The sequence below is a fragment of the Neoarius graeffei genome, chromosome 16, assembly GCF_027579695.1.
Source record: "Neoarius graeffei isolate fNeoGra1 chromosome 16, fNeoGra1.pri, whole genome shotgun sequence".
Taxonomy (NCBI): domain Eukaryota; kingdom Metazoa; phylum Chordata; class Actinopteri; order Siluriformes; family Ariidae; genus Neoarius; species Neoarius graeffei.
In genome coordinates this window covers 31,719,254-31,746,229 of record NC_083584.1, presented here as the reverse complement: position 1 = coordinate 31,746,229, position 26,976 = coordinate 31,719,254, and the positions used below count along the sequence as shown (strand labels likewise).

At 39.7% G+C, this 26,976-nt stretch overlaps 1 protein-coding gene across 1 annotated transcript in view; it reads left to right on the top strand.

Moving 5' to 3' along the window:
* ctnnal1 (catenin (cadherin-associated protein), alpha-like 1) overlaps nucleotides 1-26,976 on the top strand; it is a 176,867-nt gene that overhangs the window by 127,263 nt on the left and 22,628 nt on the right. Inside the window, exons 6-14 of the mRNA XM_060942063.1 lie at nucleotides 5,014-5,184; nucleotides 7,975-8,175; nucleotides 14,431-14,517; nucleotides 14,714-14,872; nucleotides 14,959-15,051; nucleotides 19,723-19,873; nucleotides 22,419-22,456; nucleotides 23,887-23,937; nucleotides 25,715-25,893. Coding sequence (XP_060798046.1) covers nucleotides 5,014-5,184; nucleotides 7,975-8,175; nucleotides 14,431-14,517; nucleotides 14,714-14,872; nucleotides 14,959-15,051; nucleotides 19,723-19,873; nucleotides 22,419-22,456; nucleotides 23,887-23,937; nucleotides 25,715-25,893 — 1,130 coding nt within the window. The remainder of the gene's footprint in view (nucleotides 1-5,013; nucleotides 5,185-7,974; nucleotides 8,176-14,430; nucleotides 14,518-14,713; nucleotides 14,873-14,958; nucleotides 15,052-19,722; nucleotides 19,874-22,418; nucleotides 22,457-23,886; nucleotides 23,938-25,714; nucleotides 25,894-26,976) is intronic.

Genomic DNA, 26,976 nt, shown 5'->3' with positions numbered 1-26,976 from the left:
TCTTCTTCCATTTGTTTGGGGAGTCGGCCACATGCTATTGAGCAAATTCCAAATGTGTTTTCAGCAATTACTTTTTTCTGGCCACGCTTCCATAAAGCCCTGCTCTGTGGAGTGTACGGCTTAAAGTGGTCCTCTGGACAGATACTCCCATCTCTGCTGTGGATCTTTGCAGCTCCTTCAGTGTTATCTTTGGTGTCTTTGTTGCATCTCTGATTAATGCCCTCCTTGCCCGGTCTGTGAGTTTTGGTGGGCAGCCTTCTCTTGTCAGGTTTGTCGTGGTGCCATATTCTTTCCATTTTGCTATAATGGATTTAATGGTACTCCCTGGGATATTCAAAATTTTGGATATTTTTTATAACCCAACCCTGATCCATACTTCACAACTTTGTCTCTGACCTGTTTGGAGGCTCCTTGGTTTTCATGTTGCTTGCTTAGTAGTGTTGCAGAGTCAGGGTCCTTCCAGAACAGGCTGATTTATACAGACATCATGTGACACTTTGATTGCACACACATGGATCTTAATCAACTAATTTTTACCCTGTCCACACTAGGGATTTTGTACTGATACGAAACTACTTTCGTACCGCAACACCTGTCCACACGAGCAACTATACCGGTACTGTAGCGGTATAACTATATCAGTATGAAACCCACAAATGTATGGGTTTCGTACCGGTACAGTATCGGTACTGTAGCGCTTCGTGTAGTGTAGACAGATGAAGCGGCTCTGTATCAATACAAATATAATGCGCATGCGCAAAGTCACACACCTCAATCGATGTCTTCGCTGAATAAAATAGTGAAGAATGGAGATTCGTTTGTTTCTTTCTCAACTGCCTCGCACGTTTTATACGATTCGACTGAATAAATGACCACCAGACATACAGACTGTACACTGACAACAAAAAGCACACACACGTTGTTTCATCCGTACGGAAGCCGAGAGAGGCCCTTCATATAATCCTTTTTTTTATTCGCCTTGTTATCCCAAGATAACGACATAATTAATTCAGGATCTCGAGAAAACAACACAACTAATTCGAGATCTCGAGAAAACAAAACCGTTATTTCAAGATCTCGAGAAAACAAAATTATTTCGTGATCTCGAGTAAACAGCTGAGAAATGGTTCATTCAGGTACGCCGAGACTTGTGATATGCTGACTTCGGGGCTATTTCTCATTCTGTATAGATGCAACTTTGGTCATTAGAATGTCCTGAATAATCGATCACCTAATAAGGCAATATTTTGATCAGGGGTTGACACAGGGAGAGATTGCATTAAGTCTTTTAATAAGGGATCATTTCAAAATTAGTCCGCGGCACCTCCGCAGAAGACTGGCCCGGCTTCGTCTCTACCGACGGAGATACAGTGATCCAGCTGAGATCATGAAATAATTGTTTTGTTTTCTCGAGATCATGGAATAATTGTTTTGTTTTCTCGAGATCTCGAAATAACGGATGCCATATATTCTCGGAAGGAAGTTACTCGGTAACCACGGAAACATTTCACGCACACGCATTTCAACTACCGTGAAAGAAAACCGCAAACATTTCTCGCTAGTGTGGACAGATGCACTAAACTGTACCGGTATACTTTGTATCGATACAGTTATACCACTTTCGTACCGGTATAAGTGTGAACACAGCATATGTGACTTAAGTGAATTGGTTGGACCAGCTCTTATTTAGGGGTTTCATATGAAAGGGGGTGAATACCTATGCACACTCCAGATTTCTGTTTTTTCACCTTATTGTTTGTGTCACAATAAAACAATTTGCACCTTTGAAGCACATGTTGTGTAAATGAAATGGTCCTCACCCCTCAAAAATCCATTATAATTCCAGGTTGTAATAGGACAAAACAGGACAAACACAAATGAGGGATGAATACTTTTTCCAAGCCACTGTATAGTAGAAAACGACAAATTTCATGATGTGAAGTGTTTTCCAGGCCACCCCACACAGTCAAAAGTATACATACTGTTATATTGTCTTAGCAGTTTGGTAGCTGTTCCCAGCTCAGCATGGTTTCAAAACAAATAATGAAACTAATTATCATAAACATATTTTCTTACATTAAGGGTTACATTAAGAGAGCTGTAAAACACAGTATAGTTTTTGTATATGTCTAAAACCTCATAAGCTGCTTTATTTAGGAGGTAAATAATGTTGTTTTTATTGCCTAAGCATGGTCTGTTATTGAGAATAGAAATATTATCGTCATATTGCTGCCTCTAGTTATTTTAGGGGGGTCCAAATATAAACCTTTTTAGTGCTTCTTCTTACTTCATTGGTTTCATGATATTTGGGCATGAATGCTTAGCTTTCTCCTGCACTGTTCATTTTGTAAAGTAAATTAGAAGCGTTAGAAAGTTAAACTGCTTTTTGGTCGTGACTTAATCCTATATGGGTCCTGAGGCAAAATGAGTAGAGAGCCATTAGCCTACGTTATAATAAGTTCTATTATTAATGTGTGTCATATAAAATTGCACCAGAAGGATCCTGAGCTCAGGTTATTGGTTGTGTGGAGTTTCACATGTTCTCCTGGTGTGCACATGGGCTTCTTTTGAGGTTCTCTGGTTTCCTCCCACATTTAAAAACATGAAGGTAACAACCTGCATGTGTTTTTCACTTCAAACACAACACGTCAAACAATTGACTCCAGAGACTTGTGGACATCTCCCAAACGTGGGCCTTCACTGTTTCCTCAAATTTGGAAACACACAACGTCTAGAATGTCTTTGTATGCTGGAGAATAATGATATTTCACTGGAACTAAGAGGCCCAAACATGTTTCATCATGACGGTGCCCCTGTGCACAAAGCGAGCTCCATGAAGACATGGCTTGCCAAAGTTGGAGTGGAAGAACTTGAGTGGCCTGCACAGCGCCCTGACCTCAACCCCACTGAACAACTTTGGGATGAACTGGAAAGCAGACTGCAGCCCAGGCCTTCTCACCAAACATTAATGCCTGACTTCACTAATGCTCTTGTGGCTGAATGAACACAATTCACCACAGCCATACTCCAAAATCTAATAGAAAACCTTGCCAGAAGAGTGGAGCTTATATTAACAGAAAAGTGTACACTTATGCAACCAGCTTATTGTATGTTCTTTTTTATTTTTTGTTTGTCCCCCCCCAACAGATTTGCTTGTTTTTCAATTGAATTATACAGGTCACATTAAAGGTGGGAAAAGTTTTGAAATTATTTATTGTGGTCTTAGGTTTTTCTGATGTAAAAAAAAATATCATAGTGGTGGTGTAGTGGTTAGCACTGTCACCTCACAGCAAGAAGGTCTGGGTTCGAGCCCAGCGGCCGGCGAGGGCCCTTCTGTGTGGAGTTTGCATGTTCTCCCCGTGTCTGTGTGGGTTTCCTCCAGGCGCTCCGGTTTCCCCCACAGTCCAAACACATGCAGGTTAGGCTAATTGGTGAATCTAAATTGCGTAGGTGTGAATGGTTGTTTGTCTCTGTGTCAGCCCTGCGATGACCTGGCGACTTGTCCAGGGTGTACCCTGCCTCTCACCCATAGTCAGCTGGGATAGGCTCCAGCTTGCCTGCGACCCTGTAGAACAGGATAAGCGGCTACAGACAATGGATGGATGAAAACCTATCATTTTAACGGGGTGTGTACACTTTTTATATCCACTGTGTGTGGAACCTTTTTTTGAATTCCTTTTGAAATTATAACATCGGTCTTATAACTTTTTGACTTACCCTCATGTATGTGTGTGTCTCACACACACACACACGACGGTAAGTCAAAAAGTTATAAGACCGATGTTATAATTTCAAAAGGAATTCAAAAAAAGGTTCCACACACAGTGGATATAAAAAGTGTACACACCCCGTTAAAATGATACACAACCTTGATTCCAAAAAAGTTGGGACAAAGTACAAATTGTAAATAAAAATCGGAATGCAATAATTTACAAATCTCAAAAACTGATATTATATTCACAATAGAACATAGACAACATATCAAATGTTGAAAGTGAGACATTTTGAAATTTCATGCCAAATATTGGCTCATTTGAAATTTCATGACAGCAACACATCTCAAAAAAGTTGGGACAGGGGCAATAAGAGGCTGGAAAAGTTAAAGGTACAAAAAAGGAACAGCTGGAGGAACAAATTGCAACTCATTAGGTCAATTGGCAATAGGTCATTAACATGACTGGGTATAAAAAGAGCATCTTGGAGTGGCAGCGGCTCTCGGAACTAAAGATGGGAAGAGGATCACCAATCCCCCTAATTCTGCGCCGACAAATAGTGGAGCAATATCAGAAAGGAGTTCGACAGTGTAAAATTGCAAAGAGTTTGAACATATCATCATCTACAGTGCATAATATCATCAAAAGATTCAGAGAATCTGGAATCATTTTTTGTACCTTTAACTTTTCCAGCCTCTTATTGCCCCTGTCCCAACTTTTTTGAGATGTGTTGCTGTCATGAAATTTCAAATGAGCCAATATTTGGCATGAAATTTCAAAGTATCTCATTTTCGACATTTGATATGTTGTCTATGTTCTATTGTGAATACAATATCAGTTTTTGAGGTTTGTAAATTATTGCATTCCGTTTTTATTTCCAATTTGTACTTTGTCCCAACTTTTTTGGAATCGGGGTTGTAAATAATAATAATAATAATAATAATAATACAGTAAATAGCCTGACTGCACAACTGTAGTAATCCATATTATGTCAAGAACCGCTCAGCTAAGTAAAGAGAAACGAGAGTCCATCATTACTTTAAGACATGAAGTGTCTTTTAATTAATAAAAATAAAGAAAAACCATTGAATTAGAAGGTGTGTCCAAACGTTTGACTGGTACTGTGTGTAATTAAATAACTGTCATCTCACATGGCTAGAATGATCCTTTCATCCTCTCATTTTATCAATAATGACCACTGGCTAATTGTTGCATATTTGGCACCTTGAATGTTTTAATGCATGTTGCCATCAGCTCTCATTCTCTCCCATTCTCTCTGTGGTTGGTTTTCTCTCTCCAGACATGTCTGAGGCACCCAGACTGTGAGTCTGCACGGATCAACAAGAACGCCGTGTTCCAGCGCATGCGTCTGGCTCTGGAGCAGGTTATCGAGATCGTGACAGATGCAAGGAGCAGTGGAGAGGCCAAAGCACTGCCCATTAGTATCTATGCTGGAATTAAAGACCTTAAGGTGCAGCAGTGGGTCAAGAGCATGTCCACACACAGATTATGGATGATTCAAAACTTTCTGTCTGGAGTCCAAATGAGACTCATGATAGTGTAGTTTAAACACAGAAGATGAACATATGATGACAGTTTTATTGTCACCTCTTGTTCACTTTCCTACGAAATAAAATGTTCAGAATAAATAAATAGAAGACAAAGGAATTAAATTAATACCAACAATGATGTTTAGCTTTATCACAGATGTTCCTACATTATCAGATGATAATAATACTGGGAAGAATGTTGGTAAAAGGTTTGCATCTACCTTTCTGAGTGGGATCTGAATATCCTCTAATTAGCATATTTGCCCACTCTTTTTTTTCTTTTAAGACTCCTTAAGAACCTCATTCATAACTCAGATTATTGCCTGGTCAATGTTTACCTGTTCAGTTTGACATTTCGGTTCCATTCTTTCTTCTGATCCTAAAGCCACGGGGGGTGCAAACTTTTGCAATCCATAGTTCTTTCAGTGTGTTACTGCATTTTTATATCTCAGTGTAAAACTCAATCTGGTGCCTTTAGACAAATAGCTAATGAAACTATTTCCTGATTCTTTCCTGACACCAAATGCATTCGGCCATCCACTGATCCATTTTGTTCCTGCTTAAGGCCCGGTTCCACAATACTTATAACGATAACTATAAATAAATCAGTCCCCTGTAGTTTGTGGTTGCTGGTCACACCAGACCGATAATGATACCTATAGCCCAGGCCTGGGTTTATCCGTATCGGTGAGCTTGCTTCTGGAGCGATTTTCCCAGGCCTGGACCTGATCCAATAAAACATCTGACCAGTCATGTAATTGTTTACATGTGACGTCTGAGCACATGCTGTTTTTCCCGGGGCATCTTTATACATCCTTGTTGCGTCACGAAGTCACGGAATATGGATTCGTAATATGGAAAATTGTAAAAATATAATAATATGGGGCGGCACGGTGGTGTAGTGGTTAGCGCTGTCGCCTCACAGCAAGAAGGTCCTGGGTTCGAGCCCCGTGGCCGGCGAGGGCCTTTCTGTGTGGAGTTTGCATGTTCTCCCCGTGTCCGCGTGGGTTTCCTCCGGGTGCTCCGGTTTCCCCCACAGTCCAAAGACATGCAGGTTAGGTTAACTGGTGACTCTAAATTGACCGTAGGTGTGAATGTGAGTGTGAATGGTTGTCTGTGTCTATGTGTCAGCCCTGTGATGACCTGGCGACTTGTCCAGGGTGTACCCCGCCTTTCGCCCGTAGTCAGCTGGGATAGGCTCCAGCTTGCCTGCGACCCTGTAGAAGGATAAAGCGGCTAGAGATGATGAGATGAGATAATAATATGTTCAATTTATACAGTGCCTTTCTCAAAACCCAAGGTCACTTTACAATTGGGGGGAGAAGTCCACCAAATAAAGGTCAGGATGTCATTCCAATGGTGTAGCAGCCACAGTCCCACCAAAAGGCGCACGAAAACAAGTCCCACACCGCCAGCACAGCCGCTGTAACTGCACCGGGCAACATCACTTGGAACACTGCGCCATGGATCCACAAAGCGAGCACAGACGCAACACCACGCAGAGCGCTGGTATGTCCCAAATACAAATGGGACATTATGTTGATGATAATACAAAGCACGGATCTTTTATTCACAGATATGTGATTTTCCATGAAATATCAATCGTAAATTAAAGTAAACATATAAATCCAGGGGGGCACGGTGGTGTAGCGGTTAGCACTGTCGCCTCACAGCAAGAAGGTCCTGGGTTCGAGCCCAGCGGCCGATGAGGGCCTTTCTGTGCGGAGTTTGCATTTTCTTCCCATGTCCGCGTGGGTTTCCTCCGGGTGCTCCGGTTTCCCCCACAGTCCAAAGACATGCAGGTTAGGTTAACTGGTGACTCTAAATTGACCGTAGGTGTGAATGTGAGTGCGAATGGTTGTCTGTGTCTATGTGTCAGCCCTGTGATGACCTGGCGACTTGTCCAGGGTGTACCCCGCCTTTCGCCCGTAGTCAGCTGGGATAGGCTCCAGCTTGCCTGCGACCCTGTAGAACAGGATAAAGCGGCTAGAGATGATGGATGGATGGATGGATGGATGGATGGATGGATATAAATGCAGGCAAGATATTTTAATTATGAACTTCAGCAGTCCAAACATTTAATTGTTTTAGACTTCTTAATTTTTTTTATCTGTGATGCATCATCTGTATGAAATCCGTGACCAATCTGTAATATACTGAAACATCCGTGACCAATCCATAAATTATTAGCATCCGTGATGCAGCCGTATTAAAATCTGTAACCACTCTGTATTTTGTATCCTTTTTCACTATATTTCCGTAGTCCGTGACCGATCCGCATTTTATCAACCACCGGAGTGTGTGCATGGGTCGTTTAAGTCCAAGCTGTACAGTATGACCCGGAATAAATGTGCTACTATGGTACTTGGGAAAAAAACTTCCATGACTGTTCCTAAGTTGCATACATTTATTTCCCTGAGTGTCAGGACCAAGCAATATTATAGTCGGGATTATAGTTGTGGTGTGACTGCACCAGACTGGAACTAAATTCAGGTATAGTTATAGTCGTAGTTATAGGTATAGTTCTAGTTATCGGTGTTGTGGGACTGGGCTCTTACAGAGAGAACTCATTTTCTAAAAACTTTTTTTTTTTTTTATGTTTTCACATTTCACTGAACATTATCATCCTCAAGGTTTGCAGCATTTAGACACTGTGTGTGTGTGTGTGTGTGTGTGTGTGTGTGTGTGTGTGTGTGTGTGTGTGTTTTCAGAATAAGGTGGAGGGATTGAGGGAATCTCTGTACTGTGTGCCGTGTGATACTGTCGCAGCACAGTTGGAGGCTCTGGTAGAACAGACTGAAGACTTCACTGATTCAGCGTACACTAGCCATGAGCAGCGCAAGAGCATCCTGCAGCTCTGTCACACGACACGGCAAGAAACCAAGCAGCTCATCTCTGCCTGGAGTCAAGCAGTACGACATACACACTCACACACTAATCAGCCGTTGCTTATTAGTTAAACTTGGTCCCAATGCGCACACATTTCATTTGTTTGAGCAAAGTTTGCTAATAGGAGCACAGCAGCTGCTCTCGTTTTGCTGCTGTGAAGGAGAACAAGGCTGTGAGGTTGCACAAGTTTTCAGCCTTGCATACAGTAGTAGCTGCTCCTAATGCCATACTTCATTATACTTTGCCATAAAGAGTTAAAAATGAATAAATATACGGTCCTTGTACTATATAACTCCAGTCTATCAGACCTTAGCTGTAGATGTTCTTTCATCCTTGAGTACCTTGTCAGATCTCTGAAGTCTCGTGAAGTGTCTTATAGAATCCCATCAGACACTTGTGTCATCATGTGTTCATCAACTGTGTTTTAAGATTGTCTACCTCAGTAAAGGGTACATACAGTGCTGAGCGTAAATGAGTACACCCCCTTTGAAAAGTAACATTTTAAACAATAGCTCAATGAACACAAACAATTTCCAAAATGTTGACAAGACAAAGTTTAATATAACATCTGTTTAACTTATAACGGGAAAGTAAGGTTAATAATATAACTTAGATTACACATTTTTTCAGTTTTACTCAAATTAGGGTGGTGCAAAAATGAGTCCACCCCACAACAAAAACTACTACATCTAGTACTTTATATGGCCTCCATGATTTTTAATGACAGCACCAAGTCTTCTAGGCATGGAATGAACAAGTTGGCGACATTTTGCAACATCGATCTTTTTCCATTCTTCAACAATGACCTCTTTTAGTGACTGGATGCTGGATGGAGAGCGATGCTCAACTTGTCTCTTCAGAATTCCCCAAAGAAAATAATTTCTTTACACCACAAAGGTGAAGGCTACAAGAAGATCAGCAAAGCTTTACTTATCAGTCAGAATGCTGTAGCAAAAGTGGTACAAAAATTTAAGAAAGATGGAACTGCAACCATCTCACAGAGACGTCCAGGTCGTCCATGGAAGTTAACACCTCGACAGGAGCGTCTTCTGATGAGAAGGGTTGAAGAAAATCGGCATGCAAGTTCACTGCAGTTATCTAAAGAAGTAGAAAGCCAAACTGGGGTGACTATTTCCCGTGACACAATACGGCGTACACTGCAGAGGAATGGCATGCATGGATGCCGTCCACGAAAGAAGCCTCTCCTAAAGCCCAGGCACAAAAAAGCCCGCCTAGAGTTTGCCAGGGCCCATGCTGACAAAGATGAAGACTACTGGGACTCTATACTCTGGAGTGATGAGACCAAGATAAATGTTTTTGGAACTGATGGCTTCAAAACTGTATGGCGTCACAAAGGTGAGGAATACAAAGAAAAATGCATGGTGCCTACAGTGAAACATGGTGGTGGCAGTGTCCTTATGTGGGGCTGCATGAGTGCTGCTGGTGTCAGGGAGCTGCATTTCATTGATGGCATCATGAATTCACAGATGTATTGCTCTATACTGAAAGAGAAGATGCTACCATCACTCTGTGCCCTTGGTCGTCGTGCACTTTTCCATCATGACTAAACACACATCTAAGGCCTATGTTGGATTTCTGAAGAAGAACAGGGTGAAAGTGATTCAGTGGCCAAGTATGTCTCCTGATCTGAACCCAGTCGAACACCTATGGGGAATTCTGAAGAGACAAGTTGAGCATCACTCTCCATCCAGCATCCAGTCACTAAAAGAGGTCATTGTTGAAGAATGGAAAAAGATTGATGTTGCAAAATGTCGCCAACTTGTTCATTCCATGCCTAGAAGACTTGGTGCTGTCATTAAAAATCATGGAGGCCATACAAAGTACTAGATGTAGTCGTTTTTGTTGTGGGGTGTACTCATTTTTGCACCACCCTAATTTGAGTAAAACTGAAAAATGTGTAATCTAAATTATATTATTAACCTTACTTTTTCCCATTATAAGTTAAACAGATGTTATATTAAACTTTGTCTCGTCAACATTTTGGAAATTGTTTGTGTTCATTGAGATATTGTTTAAAATGTTACTTTTCAAAGGGGGTGTACTCATTTACGCTCAGCACTGTATGTGAAACCTTTCTGTATGTGCTGAGAATAAAAAAAAGCCCCTTGAAGAACGTGAAATGTCATACTGAAACTGGAAGAGAGATTTTGATCTAGACAGAAAAATCTGATGAAAATGTGAGGCAGCAGAATATATTTTTTTCATCCGTCTGAGCCTAAGAATTCAGAAAAGAGTAGATGCTATACTGTAGTGTGTAGAGTAGAAACATTAATATTGATTTAAACATTAAATTCATATGAATCAGTGAATTCATAATGTGTTTCGAGTGCTTTCAGACATGGTGTTTTCTTCTAAACTGCAAGTGCAAAGTTCAGGCAAGCAGTCTTACCTTCACTGTCTATTGTTAGCTGATCAAGTTTTTTTTTTCTTTGTCAAACACAAACCACTTTATCAACCACTTTTAAAATATGTAACAGTTATTCCACAAAATTGAGTCGTATGTGAGCTGATAGCCGATGAGGCGCTATAAGCCATGTATGACGAGATTGAGTGGAATAACTGTTTTATTCTATCCACATTCACTGGATTTTGAGAAACAGAGCACTTTTATTTTTTGCAAATTCGATAAATAAACACTTTGTACAAAACATACGACAAAATCATTTCCGCTTAGAATGTAAACAAACCGGCGAAATGACAGTAGCAATTTGTGAAAGGTGGGGTACACCCTGGACAAGTCGCCAGGTCATCACAGGGCTGACACATAGACACAGACAACCATTCACACTCACATTCACACCTACGCTCAATTTAGAGTCACCAGTTAACCTAACCTGCATGTCTTTGGACTGTGGGGGAAACCGGAGCACCCGGAGGAAACCCACGCGGACACAGGGAGAACATGCAAACTCCGCACAGAAAGGCTCTCGCCGGCCACAGGGCTCGAACCCGGACCTTCTTGCTGTGAGGCGACAGCGCTAACCACTACACCACCGTGCCGTCCAGATTAAAATTTTTATATCAAAAATCTAAATTTTTATATTTAAGAACCAAGAAACTGTTAGCATCAGCACTGGTACAATGTCATTATGGTTATGCCTGCTCGTTTTGGTACTCAAGTTTGACTAAGAAAACAAAACCAAAACTGCAGATTTCTCAGAATAAATTGGCTCATTTTACTCTAAATTTACAGCCAAGTGCATCATTATTTACTGAACACTTCAAAATCTTAGGGTGGCTCGCTATCCGATATAGAGTAGAGCAATTAAAACTAAAGCATATGTACCGAGTGCTTGATGAGGGATGTACCTTTCTGACCAATTCCTTTCCATCTCGAGAAGACATTCTCATAATACTCGTTCTAGTCAACATTCGCTTGTCATTCCTCATTTTGGTGCTTTTGGTAACATTTCATTTTGTATCTCTGGTGCTCAGGTATGGAATAGTCTTCCTTCTACTTTAGTTAATTCCAGTCAATCTTTGTTAAATTTTAAGAAAAATGTTAAGTCTTAAATGTATAATATTATAACTTCTATTGAGTGATTTTATTTTTTATTAATTTTCATATTTTTTTTATCACTATTAGGTTTATATCTCTCTTTCATGTCACATCTTGTATTATAGGGACCACAATAGAAATAAGTTTTTAACTTTTTGTGTTATTCCCGGCAATATCTACAGTATTTTGTATTTTATGTTTTTTTTTTTATACTCATGTTTATTTTGGATTATTTTGTTACATTTATCATTTTTATGTACTGTATTTTTGCCAAATAAATCAAATCAAAATGCTATAATTATTCAAAATATAAAAAAGATACGTTCTTACTGTGAAATATTTTCATTCCACATTTTGTTGCTTTTTTTTTTTTTTGCTGTATTTTTGGGGGGTTTTGTTTTCGAGTAGAGTTTTTATTTTGTCCTCGGTTGGTTCAGCAACACGCGACGCCATTTGTTTCTTCTTCTTTTGGGTTTTTTGGCGGTTGGCAAACCAACTTAAAGGTGCATTCCCACCACCGACGGGGCTGGAGTGTGGAACAGGAGATATTGGGGGGGGAGGGGAAGAACTATATTCTTTTAGCTATTTCTGTTTCTTTTAAATACTTGATAACAAAGTGATACAGTGAAACCTCATGTTACGACCACTTCAAAATTACGACCACCTCAAAATTACGAACGGTTTTTCATGGTCCCAATTGCTTGCTTATATATTTCATTGGTCGCGGCCTTCAATAATGCGACCACCTCAATATTGCATATTACGACCATTAATTTCGGTCCCACCAGTCGAAAATCGATGTAATTAAACCTCGAAAATACGGGCGCCCCCCGTCGTGTCAAAACACGGGGCACAAGAGCTTTCACGACATCCGGTTTACGTCATGCCGCAAAATTTTTTACGTCATGCCGCAAAATTAAGATAGACTTGTACGACAATGAGTAGAAAACGTAATGAGTTGTCTTTGAAAGAAAAAATTGATCTGATTAACGAAAGTGCGGGTAAAAGTCAGCGTCAGCTAGCAGAAAAGTTTGGAATTGGCAAAACGCAGGTAATCTATGCAACGAGGTGTGAAGTGAGCTTTAGTAGATCGATTTAAATAGAAAACGTTCAAGTTGTTAAGTTTCATAAGGCCACACCAATTTAATTAGTTGGTTCTCGGATTTTTTTTCAGGAAAAATATGAAGCGAGTGGGCGAAATAAAAATAAAATTAAAAAAATGCTCTGATGGTAAAATTAGTGGTGGAAATGGACCAAACAATACAGGCAAACCAGTAAACAGAATTTCAACATACCTGTCAAAGATTTTACGCTTCTGTTCGCTGAATATCCTAACAATCACAAACACAGGCTTTGTAGGATTCCCCTCCACAGGCATGTTTCTTCCACAAGTCTTTATCTCAAGTGAAAGGGGCGATTTGATTGGTTTTCAGCGTCACGTGACCTTTTCTGTTGGCGAGAGTTTGATTTCGATTTTTTTTTTCATTTTGCATTTTTTTTCAAGCGGCGATTCCGAGAACCAACTAATTAAATTGGCGTGGCCTAATTATGAAAGAGTATTCAGAACGAGATTTCAATTTCTTGTTTCAATGACTTGTGTAAGTTTGCTGTATGGTTTTACATTTAAAAATGGTATGGTTTTAATTATGCTTAATTCTATTACAAGTTTATTAAAAGTTTAAATGAAAACTTAGTTATATTGTTTTTTTACATGTTGTATTACATGTACATTTGTACTTGCTAGACATAAACCACACACATGCTATACTTTTTGTTTAAATTTAGCTTGTTGATTTAATCATTTATCAATGAAATACAATAAACTAGTTCATAAATTTATTACATGTAATACAACAGTGTTAAGAACATCATGCATGCACGCTGCTATGCAACAGCTCAGCAACTGTCAGTATATCTTGCCAACTCAATATTAAGACCGCCTTAATATTAAGACCACTTCGACCTGGTCCCAATGGTGGTCTTAATATCGAGGTTTCACTGTATGTCTGACTTGATGTGCTCTGCCATTTTGTTTTTCTCTACTCATGGTATACGAGCTGATAGCCTAGTAGAAGAGTAGCCAATCAGAGTGCGCGGTTGCTCATATCCAGTGAATGTGGATAGAATAATGTATGCTGTGTGTTCTACCGCTATTTCACACCATGATGTCTGATACATATGGACTATAGAATACGTTTTTTTAATGATATTTTATTTTTATATTTATATAATTTAATTGTTTATTTGAATATTTGTATTTGATTTATTTTTAAGTTTTAGATGTGTGGCGCTGTAGGGTTGCCTGCTCAAGTGACTGGTAAATTTAGACAGGAAGAATACCGCTGTGTGTCAGACACACTGTCTGAGCCTTGACTGGCAGGAGCATTGAGAGCATGTGCTAATGGAGGTGATAAGAGCAAACACACCGCTCAAGTCAACAGGTAGAAGTCAGGAGGTTAGGAGATGAGAGCAGTTGGAAAGCTTGCGCATGCAGCAGCCTGTCTGCTGTTTGTCCTGACACCCTGCTGTAATCCTGCTGGGGGGAAAAAAGTGAGTCGTCCCACCTGTCTGGCCTCTGATGACAGCAATAAGTCTTTTACAAAGTGCAGCCGAGCTGTTGATCTTCTGTGAAAGCACTTTCAGTGTTATTTGGTACAAAAGATGCACGTTCAGTAAGAGGTCATATTTTAGCACTATTTTTGTCTTGTGTGCCTGAAAGCGTGACATTCTTTCTTTCTGTCCTATATGACATGAGTAGCAGTCATTCAAAGCCAAAGACGTGACGGAGGAAGTGGAGTTGGCTATTCTGAAGACCTGTCAGAGTCTCAGTGAGCTCAGACGTGAGGTGAGACATCTGGCAGCGACACACAGGAATTCAATACTCTGTAGGTCAGAGATGTACAAACAAACCTGTCATACGTATCCATCTACTTCATGTAACTGCCTTTTTCTGTGTGAGAGACCAGTTTCTTAACACTATACCCTCATTTTTCCTCTCTCTATATCTTGTGCTCACACTTCCTGTTCTGCTGCCCTGTCAGCTCCACAAGGTAGCAGTGGGGCGGGCCAGTGAGCTGCTGAAGCTGCACTCTGATCACGCCGTGCTCCAGGCTCTGAAGGCCACAGGCTGTGAGGGAAACGTCGAGGCGGTAGCTGATTACGCCCGCACACTCACTGAGCACAGGGAGCAGCTGGTGGAGGTGAGCAGCACAGACCTCAACCCAGATGGAGTCTTACTTCTGTAACTGTAGCGCTTCTGCATGTCTCTGCATCTGTGTGCTTTCAGACCTGCAGACTGCTGTGCCACATCTCGGGGACGGAGCCTCTGGAGATCACGTGCATCCATGCCGAGGAGACCTTCCATGTCATTGGTCCACAGGTAACAAGGACTCAAAAGGATGGACACACACACAGGGACGTGACACTTTGTTTATAAAGGCCAGTTCACACAAAAAGCTTTCCTGAAGCTTTTTTTTTTTTGGACTCATACACGTCTCATGGAACAGATGTGTCTTAATTTGGATTTGCAGCGCCATATCAACTCAAAACATGATTATATCCATCCTGATGCACTTTATGTGCCATTAAATGTATCATTAGGGAACATGAGTGAAATGTAGAGCTGAAGTGATTCCTTGAGAAACTCGAGTAACTTGATTCACTGAAAATTCTTTGTATCGAAGCGTCATTTAATTCGTATAACTATATAGAGCTCACTGTGTTTTGCGTGGATAATTATTATTGTTGCACAACACAGACTGTGGACACGTGACATGAAGACATGATTTGATGGCGCAGATTGCAAAATGGAGAAAGCGAGAGAAATTAGCAAGGGGCAAAGAGAAGAGACAGGCCAGGGAAAAAGACAGAAACTGTCCAAAGTTTGAAATCATTTCAAGCTGATAAAAACCCTAAAACACTGTGCAGTATGTAATAGCATGACCTCAATACTTCAACATCTCCACGGAAAGTATCCAGTCTACAGAGTAGAGCGAAACAAGGCAACAATAACATTAGCATTTAATGCAAATCAGTATGATTGCTAGTTAAGATGAAGGCTAGTAAAGAATATATGTTAATTATGGCTACATGTCATGACTGGGAATATAAATCAGTGCGGTGGCTAGTTATGATGTCCCAAAGTTAGCTACGTTTTGCTCAAGAAAATAAGGGTGATTCTTCAGCAGAGGGGCCAAAATTATTAACTTGTCAGCTTAGTGATATTGCTAAAGTATGGAATCCAAGGCAAAATGTACTGAAAACCATATTTAAAAATCATCACCACAATTATAGCAATGTTGCTTCAGAAATATCTTGGTTTGAATTTTAAGAAATGAAAGTTCAGTTTTTTTTCTGATGTAATTCCGTTACTGACTTTTCTTTCCTTATAAAGGATTTTGCATTCAGAGTTAAATATAGACAAATTTTCTATGCTTTTTTTTTTTTTTTTTTTGTTAGGGTCAAAAGAAACCCATACAGTCTGAATTAAAAAAAAAAAATCATTATCTTGAGTACTGCAACTAAAAAAGTGACCACATTTTGCTGTGAATGTAATTCTGTTACCGAAGAACTACCCTGAACCACAGAAAATAAAATGCTGCAGTCAATTTGTGAAAATCTCTCTCTCTCTCTCTCTCTCTCTCTCTCTCTCTCTCTCTCATATATTCATTCACACACACACACACACACACACACACACACACACACACACACACACACACACACAGTCAGAGCATTTTTTAACATAGTTACTGGGAGACCAAATGGTCTCCCAGTGGCCAGATTTGGTCTCTTAGTCAATGCCAAACCAGCTTCACTGGGAGACCAAATTTTAAACCATGTTATGTTAGATTGATGCTGAAAGGTAAAACTGAAATGGGATTACGGGAGATGCTTGAATTGCTGGTCCAAATTCATAAGACTGTTTTCTTTGGCTTGGAATGTTTCAGAAATATTGAAGTTGGGTTGTCAAGACTGTTCCAATTTCCAAATTATAGACTAAATATACAGTTATTGATACTATGTTTCACATTGAGCAATAAAATTGAAGATTTTCTTATTTATTTTTCACTGTTTCTTAAAATACATAATATTATGAAAGTTGATAAAACAATAACTTAAACTCCTAGTGTAATTTTAGTATTTTACCATACTTATGATGAAGTTATGGTAACTTGGCACTGCATTAACCATGTTGATATTATGCTGGCTGAAACAAGGATTCGTAATGCGGCAATTTGCATCACAGAATATGCCGCAGCGGTGCAGCCGCATGGACTCTGGGGCCTGTGATTGTATTGCCCAGACCAGTTGGTCTCCTAGTGGAAAATCCTTAAAAAATGCTCTGCACACAGTTACACTGTTTTTCAGAATTTGTAGTTCTTTTTTTTTTTTTTAACTTAGTTTTTATTTCAGTTTCATTCAAAATCATATATACAGAATCATATTCATTATAACTGCTGTTTTTCAAGTTTTCCAATACACATAGTAACAACTATGATACAACAAGGGAGACGGAGACTATAATGACAAAGAAAAATATAAAACAAAAGATAAAAGAAATAGAATTTAAAAAAAAAATCAGATTAATAATACAGATTGGATTCATATTGTATGGGTTCCACACTAATAACAGTATACCCATAGCAGGGCTCCACCTTCTAGTGAATATATCTTTTTGAAGTCTCAGGGAATGTGTTATTTGTTCCATTTGATATATTTCCTTTATTTTTTCCGTCCACATATTGTATGTTGGAGGGTCAGGCTTCAGCCAACTTACTGTAATGCATTTAATTGCTGTTGCTAGCAGTATCTGTAGTACTTGTAGTTCTGATATTTAAGTTGCACAAATTAGACAAATTATTATTATTATTATTATTATTATTATTTTATTAATGGTTTAGTTTTTGGTTGTATGTCTACCTTTTTAAAGACTTTTGAAATGAATTTTTTTTTATTTGTTTTTGCATTTGAGAAATGCTTTTTTTTTTAAATATTTTCTTTAAAACACTTTCTTTAAAACCCAGAATGTAATATGCCACTTAAATGCACTAAGTGGGTTTAGTTTTGACATTTAATATTATTGCTTGCAATTTAAGTAAAAAAAAAAGTTGATTATTCTAAAATGGAAACCAATTAGTTGCTCATTTTAAGAGACCCGTCTTATTTTCTCTTTTGTATATTTACCGTTGTTCTTCAACCAAGCAAAGTATTTCTTCTTTGATCTCTCAATTACTCAATGGAATAATAGGTAGAATACTCAATTTAGGCAAATAACCAATAGCTGCAGCCCTCGTGAAATTTTGCAATACTGTTAGAACTGATGTCGCAGAAAATTACTAGGCGCTTTCTGATCAGATGGGAGAATTCATCAGTGCTGTGATATAAACGTGAGAATAATCTACAGCAGTGTTAGGGTTGTGCAGCCTGGAGCTATAGAGCAAAATGACGCTGTTGCTCTAACCCACTCGCTTATGTCCTGCTCCTTAACTGAACTTGGTGAATGAAGCTACCTCATCCATGACTGTTGTGTGTATTATGCACACTGTTCTCATTTTGCTCCATATATTGCTTATGGAGCATTAAGGAGTATAGATGGGCATGAAAGTAGCTTATATTTGCACAACTATTGCTTTTGTTTCACGTTTACTATCAATTCTTGGTAACAGTTAAGCTTTTGAGTGTCGAACGTAGGTAGGCAATGCACAAATGTATGTAAACATTTTGATTTAGTAAATGTTTAAGCTTCAGAATCAGATTATCACAGTTTAGATGAAGAATGTGAGGGTTTACGATCTTATTTTTAAAAGAAGACGACTTTATTTTGTCACATGTACACTAAAGCAAAGCGAAATTCCTCCTCTACGTTTAACCCGTCTGAAGCAGTGAACACACACACAAGTGAGCAATGAACCTTTCCATGAGTACTGTTCATTCACTCCCCCCACATTTTTCCTGCCAGTCCAGGAAATCAAACCGACAACCCTTTGGGCCCAAGTCTGCTTCTCTAACGTTTAGGCCATGGCTACTCCAATACAATTAATAGTTATTCCACAAAATCGAGTCATACATGAGCTGATGGCCAATGAGGCATGTAGCACCGAGTCGTCTATAAGCCATGTACGACGAGATTGAGTGGAATAACTGTTTTATTCTATCCACATTCACTGGATTTTGAGAAACAGAAAATTTTTTTATTTCTATTTTTTGCAAATTTGATAAATAAAAACTTTTTATACAAAACGTCCAACAAAATCATTTCTGCTTAGAATGTAAACAAACCGGCAAAATGACAGTAGCAATTTGTGAAAAATGCGATAATAATAATTCTTGAAAAATAAAACAAGGTATGCTCTTCCCATCAAATACTTTTATTCCATATTTTTTGTTTGTTTATTTGGTTGGTTGGTTGGTTGTATTTTTTTGGGTTTTGTTTTCGAGTTGAGTTTTTTTTTTTTTAAATTTCGTCCCTGATTGATTCAGCAACACGCGCCGCCATTTTGTTTTTCTCTATTCACGGTATATGAGCTGATAGCCTAGTAGTAGAGTAGCCAATCTGAGCACACAATTGCTCATATCCAGTGAATGTGGATAGAATAATAACTTGTTTATAAGCTCTCACTTGCCGCCTCTATAAAGCAGGGGAGAGGTTTTATGCTATTAGTTGGTTTCTAAGCTTTGTGATTATGTACTGAGTATAATAGAGGCGATCTCAAATCATGTGTGTGTAATAACGATGCTTAAAGGTCAAGCAGCCAATAAGAGCGCAGCATGGAGCAGTAGCTTTAGTGTGCATGTTAATGGATCTATCAATAATTCAGAAAATCAGCAGGATCCATTCTTTTAATAGCATTTATATATATTTATATATACACACACACACACACGCACAGCATCTGTGTTCTCCTTCCTTTTATGGCTTACGCTTTAGGAGTAAAGTGTATACAGTATTGTTGGAAAACATCCTGAACTTGATTGAAATGTAATCCTTTAGTTTATCTTTTCTGCATACATGAGTCGTCTCTGTCTCACTCTCTGCCTGTCTGCTCAGATCATCTCAGCAGCTCAGACGCTGGCTCTGCACCCCAACAGTAAGATCGCCAAAGAAAACCTGGACGTGTTCTGTGAGGCCTGGGAGTCGCAGCTGTGCGACATGGCCATCCTGCTGAAAGAGATCAGCGATGTGTTCGAAGGCCGCAGAGGTAACCCATCACCGTCATTTCTTAAATACCTCACACCCTCAGTCCTGCCATGCTAGATGTCGTTCTATCCGGGTGAAGAAGCGTTTTAACATACAAGATGTCAAAGTTTTGATATTGCAGCTCGAAACCGCAAAAGTGCTGTAATCTCCATTTACAGCTCAACAACGTCTACACTTTAAAGGAATTAATTTATTATTAAAATTCTCTCATATTTAGAAAGTTATTTATTTATTTATTTTTTAATTAAGCAAATTATTCTGAGCACATAAATATGTTTTGATTATATGAGGTTCTATTTGATTATTTCTCAGTATGGAAGCCCTCAGTGTCAATAAATAATAAACGCTAACGGACCTTCGGTCCCAGTTACACTGGGGATTATTAAGCACATCGCATATCACAAACGACTAGGATTTAATATTCTAATATTATCTGAAGTTACTTTTGGGCTTGCTATATGAGCCTTCAGGGATGTTTTTATTTTACTGTCAGTGTAAAAAATGTGGAGATTTTTTGCCAGGGCTATTTCTGTTGCATTCATAAACTTCATACAATATCCTGGATGATGACTCACTGGTAGATAGAACCGTTTCTTTGCGAGTTTGAAGGTAGATTTTTTTTTTTCATTATAACACCCAAAAAAAAACCCAACCCAAACCCGTACAGGAAGATCCGCAGGTGCAGAGTATTTGGTGGTATGTAGTGATATTTCACATTCACATTTGTCTTCAGGCATTCTATATAAATCGGCGCGTAACATTTCACAGACTCTCTTTAAATCTATTTATTTTTTTTATTTTTAACTGTCTGCTCCTGAACACCAGTCCCTTTGTGGGACAGAATGTTCATCTGAATGTCAGTGTGCCTCTCTCTATCCTGAAGTGGCGTCAGTACAGATCTTGTAAAGGTCCACACAGTGGTTTTGTTCAAGGCCAGAGGCTGTAAGGAGCAAGGGTTCTTAAAAAGTCTTTTTTTTTTTTTTTCCCCCCCACACATGATGAGATCTGTATAGTTTTTATCCCCTGCTGGCCGAAAGGGGATTATGTCTGTCTGTCTGTCTGTCCCTCCCACCTTCCCAGAAAGGGTGCTCACCTTCTGAAATCAACTCCTCTCACAATTTTTGGAGGAATTTCATGAAACTTGGCAGGATCTTTTGTTATTTGTCAGTAATACAGATATTCTAATTTCGTTAAATTGGGTCGCATTTTACCAGAGTTACAGCTCTTGATTAACAAAATTATACTTTGACAATTTCATGAGAGTGTGTTTTCCTTCTGAAATCAATTACAATTTGTGGAGGAATTTCACGAAACCTGGTAAAAGGCATTGTTTTATGTCCGTAGTATGCATAGTTTTTTTTTGTTCAATTCGGTTGCATTTTGCCAGAGTTACAGCCCTTGATTAACAGCCTTGTACTTTCACAATTTCATGAAGGTGTGCTCGCCTTCTGACATCAACTCCTCTCTCAATTTTTGGTCGAATTTCTCGAAGCTTGGCAAAAGGCCTTGTTATATATGGCAATTTAATTTTGTTTGTGAAAATTTGACCAGAGTTTTGACCCTTGATTAAATAACTTGTACTTTGACAATTTCATGAGGGTGTACGTTCTTCTAAAATCAACTCCTCTCACAATTTGTAGAGAATTGGAATTTCACCAAACTTGGCAAAAGGCTTTGTTATATGACAGTTATACACATCTTGAAATTTTGTTTAATTTTGGTAAATTTTACCAGAGTCATGCCCTTGATTATTAACAAACTTGTACTTTGGCAATTTCATCAAGGTGTGCTTGCTTTCTGAAATCAACTTCCCTCACAATTTTTATTATCCCCCGCTGGCCGAAAGGCCCAAAGGGGGATTATGTCGTGGCGATGTCTGTCCGTCCATCCCGGGAAGGGTGCTCACCTTCTGAAATCAACTCCTCTCACAATTTTTTGAGGAATTTCACGAAACTTGACAGGATTCTTTGTTATATGTCGGTAATACACATATTGCAATTTCGTTCAATTCAGTTGCATTTTACCAGAGTTATGGCAGAGTTGCCAACAGGGGATATTGTGCTGTCGGAGCACTCTTGTTGGCTTCTAAGGTGTCAATCAGAGTCCTTCCCATGCCACAAGACACATCGGGCAGTGCCTATTCTCCTTTCTATAGCCCTCGGCCTCTCACCTATTACATAATTAGAGTTACAGTAGGGGGCTGGTTCTCTGGTAACCACAAGAGTTTGACTCCCTATTCACATCTGTATTGCGGCGTGCCTCGCCAAATGGCAGTAGGTAACGTTTTTATGATGGTCTTTGGTATGACCCGAATGCGAGTAGACTTTACAATCTCCTGGTTGAGAGGTGGGCACACTAACCACTAGGCCAACTCGTCATTTTCTGAGGTGTGCCAGTTTGATATTTACACAGCCTGCAGAAGCCACCTGCATTTTATTGAAGCTACAGCACGAGTAGCGTAAATTTACTTCTCTTTTCAAGATGGAGAGCAATGGTTCTTTTGAGAATGGAATGAGTTCAACAATTTGCTTTTATTTCATTTTTAGGAGATAAAAGAACTTATCTGTCGTTACCTCGGCCTGGGGTGAGTGCATCTCAAAATATCAACGACTTGACTGAAAAGTTATGGTGCCACTGTCATTTCTAATTTCAATATTGTACCCTTGCAGCTTGACTTTGAACTTTGAACCCTTACAGCATAGACTCCTTTTTGTATACTCGATACGTATAACGTTTCGTCATGGAGCTTGCTGACATTCATATTTACAAATATAAGGAGAAACCAATGATGTATATATTTTAGATTGATAACAGAAATATATAACTTGTATTATATTTTCCAGCTTCAAGCGATACATGCAGTATACCGTGCAACAGGCTTGTAGTACTCGAGTCCGACTCGTGCCCTAATTTTGAGGACTCGTGACTTGACTTGGACTTGAGCACTGATGACTCGGACTCGTGCATTAACTGCATTATGACTCGTAAATTGGAGATGGGGACCTGGATTTTTCTTTATTTTTTGTAACATGCCATAATAATTTGGTACAAGATATTTATATCTACATAAATGTTTGCACGAATTTCATGTAAGAGTGTCACACCTGCGCGCCTTGGCGCATGCATCAGATAGACTCTCGGGTGCACTCCGGACAGTGCGCTCACACCAAGCGGACACACGTGCGCGCCGTAAACGACTTACACCTGCACAGGATTAAGGCGCAATCAGCACGCCTATATAAAAACTGTGAAAACACACTTACTTTGCAAAGTATTGAGTTGCGTTGCTGACACATTACCGAGCCTTATTTTCTTGTTTGGTCTCCTGATCCCTGATTTCCTGTTTCTCGTCTTTGATTCTGCCGAGTCTACGATAGCCTGTTTGTGCCTCGCTTGACCTATTGCCTGTTTCACCATTTTACGATTTTGCCTGCCGTTCTGGATTGTTTACCTGTCTTCACTTGTATTAATAAACACACCTTCTGCACTTACATTCGTCTCCCAGCCATCTCTGACCGAACACTTCGCACTCCCTGACAAAGAGAACGCACATTCACCTGTTCATACGTCACGTTCAGGAACAAACGAATGTTAAAGGCGCTAAAACAGCCACCGTCAAATGGTGCGATTGGAGTCTTGTTCTCGGACTCGACTCTGATCAATAATGGACTCGACTTGGAATTTTCTTTAATATCTTGGACTTGACTCAGACTTGAACACTGGGGACTCGAGACTGGACTCGAGGTTTAGTGACTCGACTACAGCACTGCCCTGTAATTATTCAGGATTTACACTGTGCAAAAAAATTTGAAGTACTTGTAATTCTGCACATACTCTTTAATCTGTATGTACTGTACACTGAATAATTATATATACACACTAATCTTTATCTCTATACATTTAGTTTTATGTGCTCATTAATTTAGTTTTTGTTCAATTATGTTTATACACATTTCCCGATTTACATTAAATTAATTTTGTTCTCAATTTGACTTTGATCCCGATTCTACTCAGAAGCACTCGGCTAATCTGAAGACTCCGAAGACAGCCAAGCTCGACACAGAGGTACAACAACTCAACGTCATTCACGGTCTGTTTGCATGGAGATTTAAATAGTAAATAATAAAAATACAGTAAACAGCCCTCTTCCACAACTGTACTAATCCATATGTCAAAAGCCGCTCAACTAAAAGAGAAATGACATCCATTGTTAATTTAAGACATGAAATGTCTTTTAGTTAATAAAAAAAAACATATAGAATTAGAAGGTACCGTAAAATACCAAATAATAGCCGAGTTCCAATTAACCGCCGAGTTCCCTTTAACGGCCGGGTGTACGCGTGTGTTGTGACAAATAAAGGCCGGTTCCGAATACTCGCCGGGGTCTAAAAAAAAAAAAAGCGTCCGAACGTTCTATCTAGAATCTTGAGGCCCAGCACTTTTCTGGTTTTCTGGTGTTTAAACGATTTTGCATTGCATAGTTTTCTACCGAAACAATATGAATGAATGAATGAATGAAATTATTTCTATAATACTGTTTACAACATTTTGTTACGTGATAATAAACATGCCATTTCAATGTTATAATCTTGGTCTACCGTAATATTTCTTGAGGAATGCAACTCCGTAACTTTTGACAGATGTCTTAGCCACCCCTTTGGGTATACCCAACGAAAGCCAGCGTGTGTGGTGACATTGAGGACTGCGGGTTTCCAAGGTTGGACTGCTGCTTCTGTTAAACGACCTAAATTGCCGAATGCATGCGTCAAAGCACACACTGAGTTTTATTAAAGACCTTATACCATTTCACTTGCCCTTACCCATTCGGATCTGGAAGACGCTTTACAAAAAAGGTGAGAGCGTTCTAACATGCATTTCAGTCTGCTCGCGGCCAATCTAATCCAAGGGGCCTTTTCAACAAGTAATCTGTCGTGCAAGTTGGGCAGAAGCACGCGTCAGGCAGGCAACATCTAGGCCTACAAGTCAGTAACCTATTCAACTAACTTTCATCCGAACTTTAAGTTTTCTACGGGGTCGAGCCACCGTACCAACTCACTCGGGGAATAGGCTCATATCGGCCAAATAGGGAGACGTCTTGGAGAGAAACGTGATGCAAGATGACAGTATGTAGCCACTGCAGGTCACTTATTTTTCAGCATAAGAAAAAACCCTTTGGTTTGACACTTCGCACCCTAATTATGTTGCTTCAACGTCGCGCCCTCCATGCAATTTCAGATTGACAGACATCGCGAAGCGCAAAGGGTGGAGGCTGCATGGGTGAGGGTGATAGCAAGTGACCATAACTTTGCAGAGTAATTAAATCACAGTGCTGCGCACAGACAATGGTGTGGTTTCTTGATTATTTTGTAAAGCATGCGCTTAACTAGTCATTAACAGGAAAAGGTGTGTGATTTATCCTTTATCCACCCCGACTGTGCCATGCGAAGATGCATTCTGCGTCTTCAAAATTCCCCGAAGTCGGCACCGTGCTATCTGTAATCTAACTCTAAACAAACTGTAAGTTATACTGGTTAAAAGTAGGCCTATCTGAGAATGATTTTTTTCCCCGTTTTGAGGTAGATTTTGGGGAAGGTATTTGTGAAGAAGGAATTAATCGCCTGTTCCAAATAGCCGCCTAGTCTCTAATACGCGCCGGGTCTCTTACGTGATTGAGACAAATAATCGCCCGGGCTATTATTTGGTATTTTACGGTATGTCCAAACTTTTGACTGGTACTGTATGTTATAAATATATGCATCGCAGATTGAATAGCAAAACCTAAATTCTGGCCATACTGCTGCTGAGCTGCTTTTTTTTTTTTTCCTCCCCTCCCCCCCATTAGGGGCCAGTGTGTTGTGGTGGTCAGGATCAGACCACCATCACAAAGCTGGGACAGGAACTCCGGCTTCTTACCTCAGATGTGGATTCTGAGCTGGAACGCTGGGAGAATCAGGAGCACGAGGTGGTCCGACATTGTCAGAGCATGTCCAGCATGGCGTACTCCATGTACCTCTTTACCAGGTACTGAACATTGTTCTGTTCACTTCAGCTGCCTTTCAGGGTAATATAAATTTAGGTACTACCTAATAGCGGAGCTTCCATTCAAATGAAAACAAACATGCAACAGATGATGTACTTTGATGTGTTTCAATTTTATCACGAGAAGATAAATTTCTCAAAACTCACATGTATAATAATATTCTTTTTATTACTATAAACTACAGTGTGCTTTCGGGATTTATCGCAAAATGTTTTGCAAACAAAAGATACACGATTCATGAAGACACTGACTGGATTCAGGTCAGCTTGTCAGATCCCGAAGGATTTCGCAGTGATTTCAAAATCAACATTGCTATTTAGAATTAAATTCCTACAATTCATCATTTCTCATCTCATCTCATTATCTCTAGCCGCTTTATCCTTCTACAGGGTCGCAGGCAAGCTGGAGCCTATCCCAGCTGACTACGGGCGAAAGGCGGGGTACACCCTGGACAAGTCGCCAGGTCATCACAGGGCTGACACATAGACACAGACAACCATTCACACTCACATTCACACCTACGGTCGATTTAGAGTCACCAGTTAACCTAACCTGCATGTCTTTGGACTGTGGGGGAAACCGGAGCACCCGGAGGAAACCCACGCGGACACGGGGAGAACATGTAAACTCCACACAGAAAGGCCCTCGCCAGCCCCGGGGCTCGAACCCAGGACCTTCTTGCTGTGAGGCGACAGCGCTAACCACTACACCACTGTGCCGCCCCATTCATCATTTCTATTAATTCATTTTTTACACGTTTTCTTTCTCTTTCAGCTTGTCGCTTTTCTTGTGAAAGATTTCTTTGCCTTTCTCTCGCTCTTTCACGGCTTCTTTCCTTTTCTTCCTCTGTCAAAACTCTCTCTTCCCGGTTTCGACTTCATCTTTCTCTCCTTGGTTAACTTGTTCTGACATCTTTTTAAAGTTTGTAAAAATGATTTTGTTGCGCTGTTTGAGTTGTTCTTGGTGGAAAAACCCGATAAATATGAAATTATCTGTAGACAAAAATAAGTTATGTAGGCGCGCTTGCACTTCTAGTTCCCGCCAAAATCAAACAGCTAATCAGA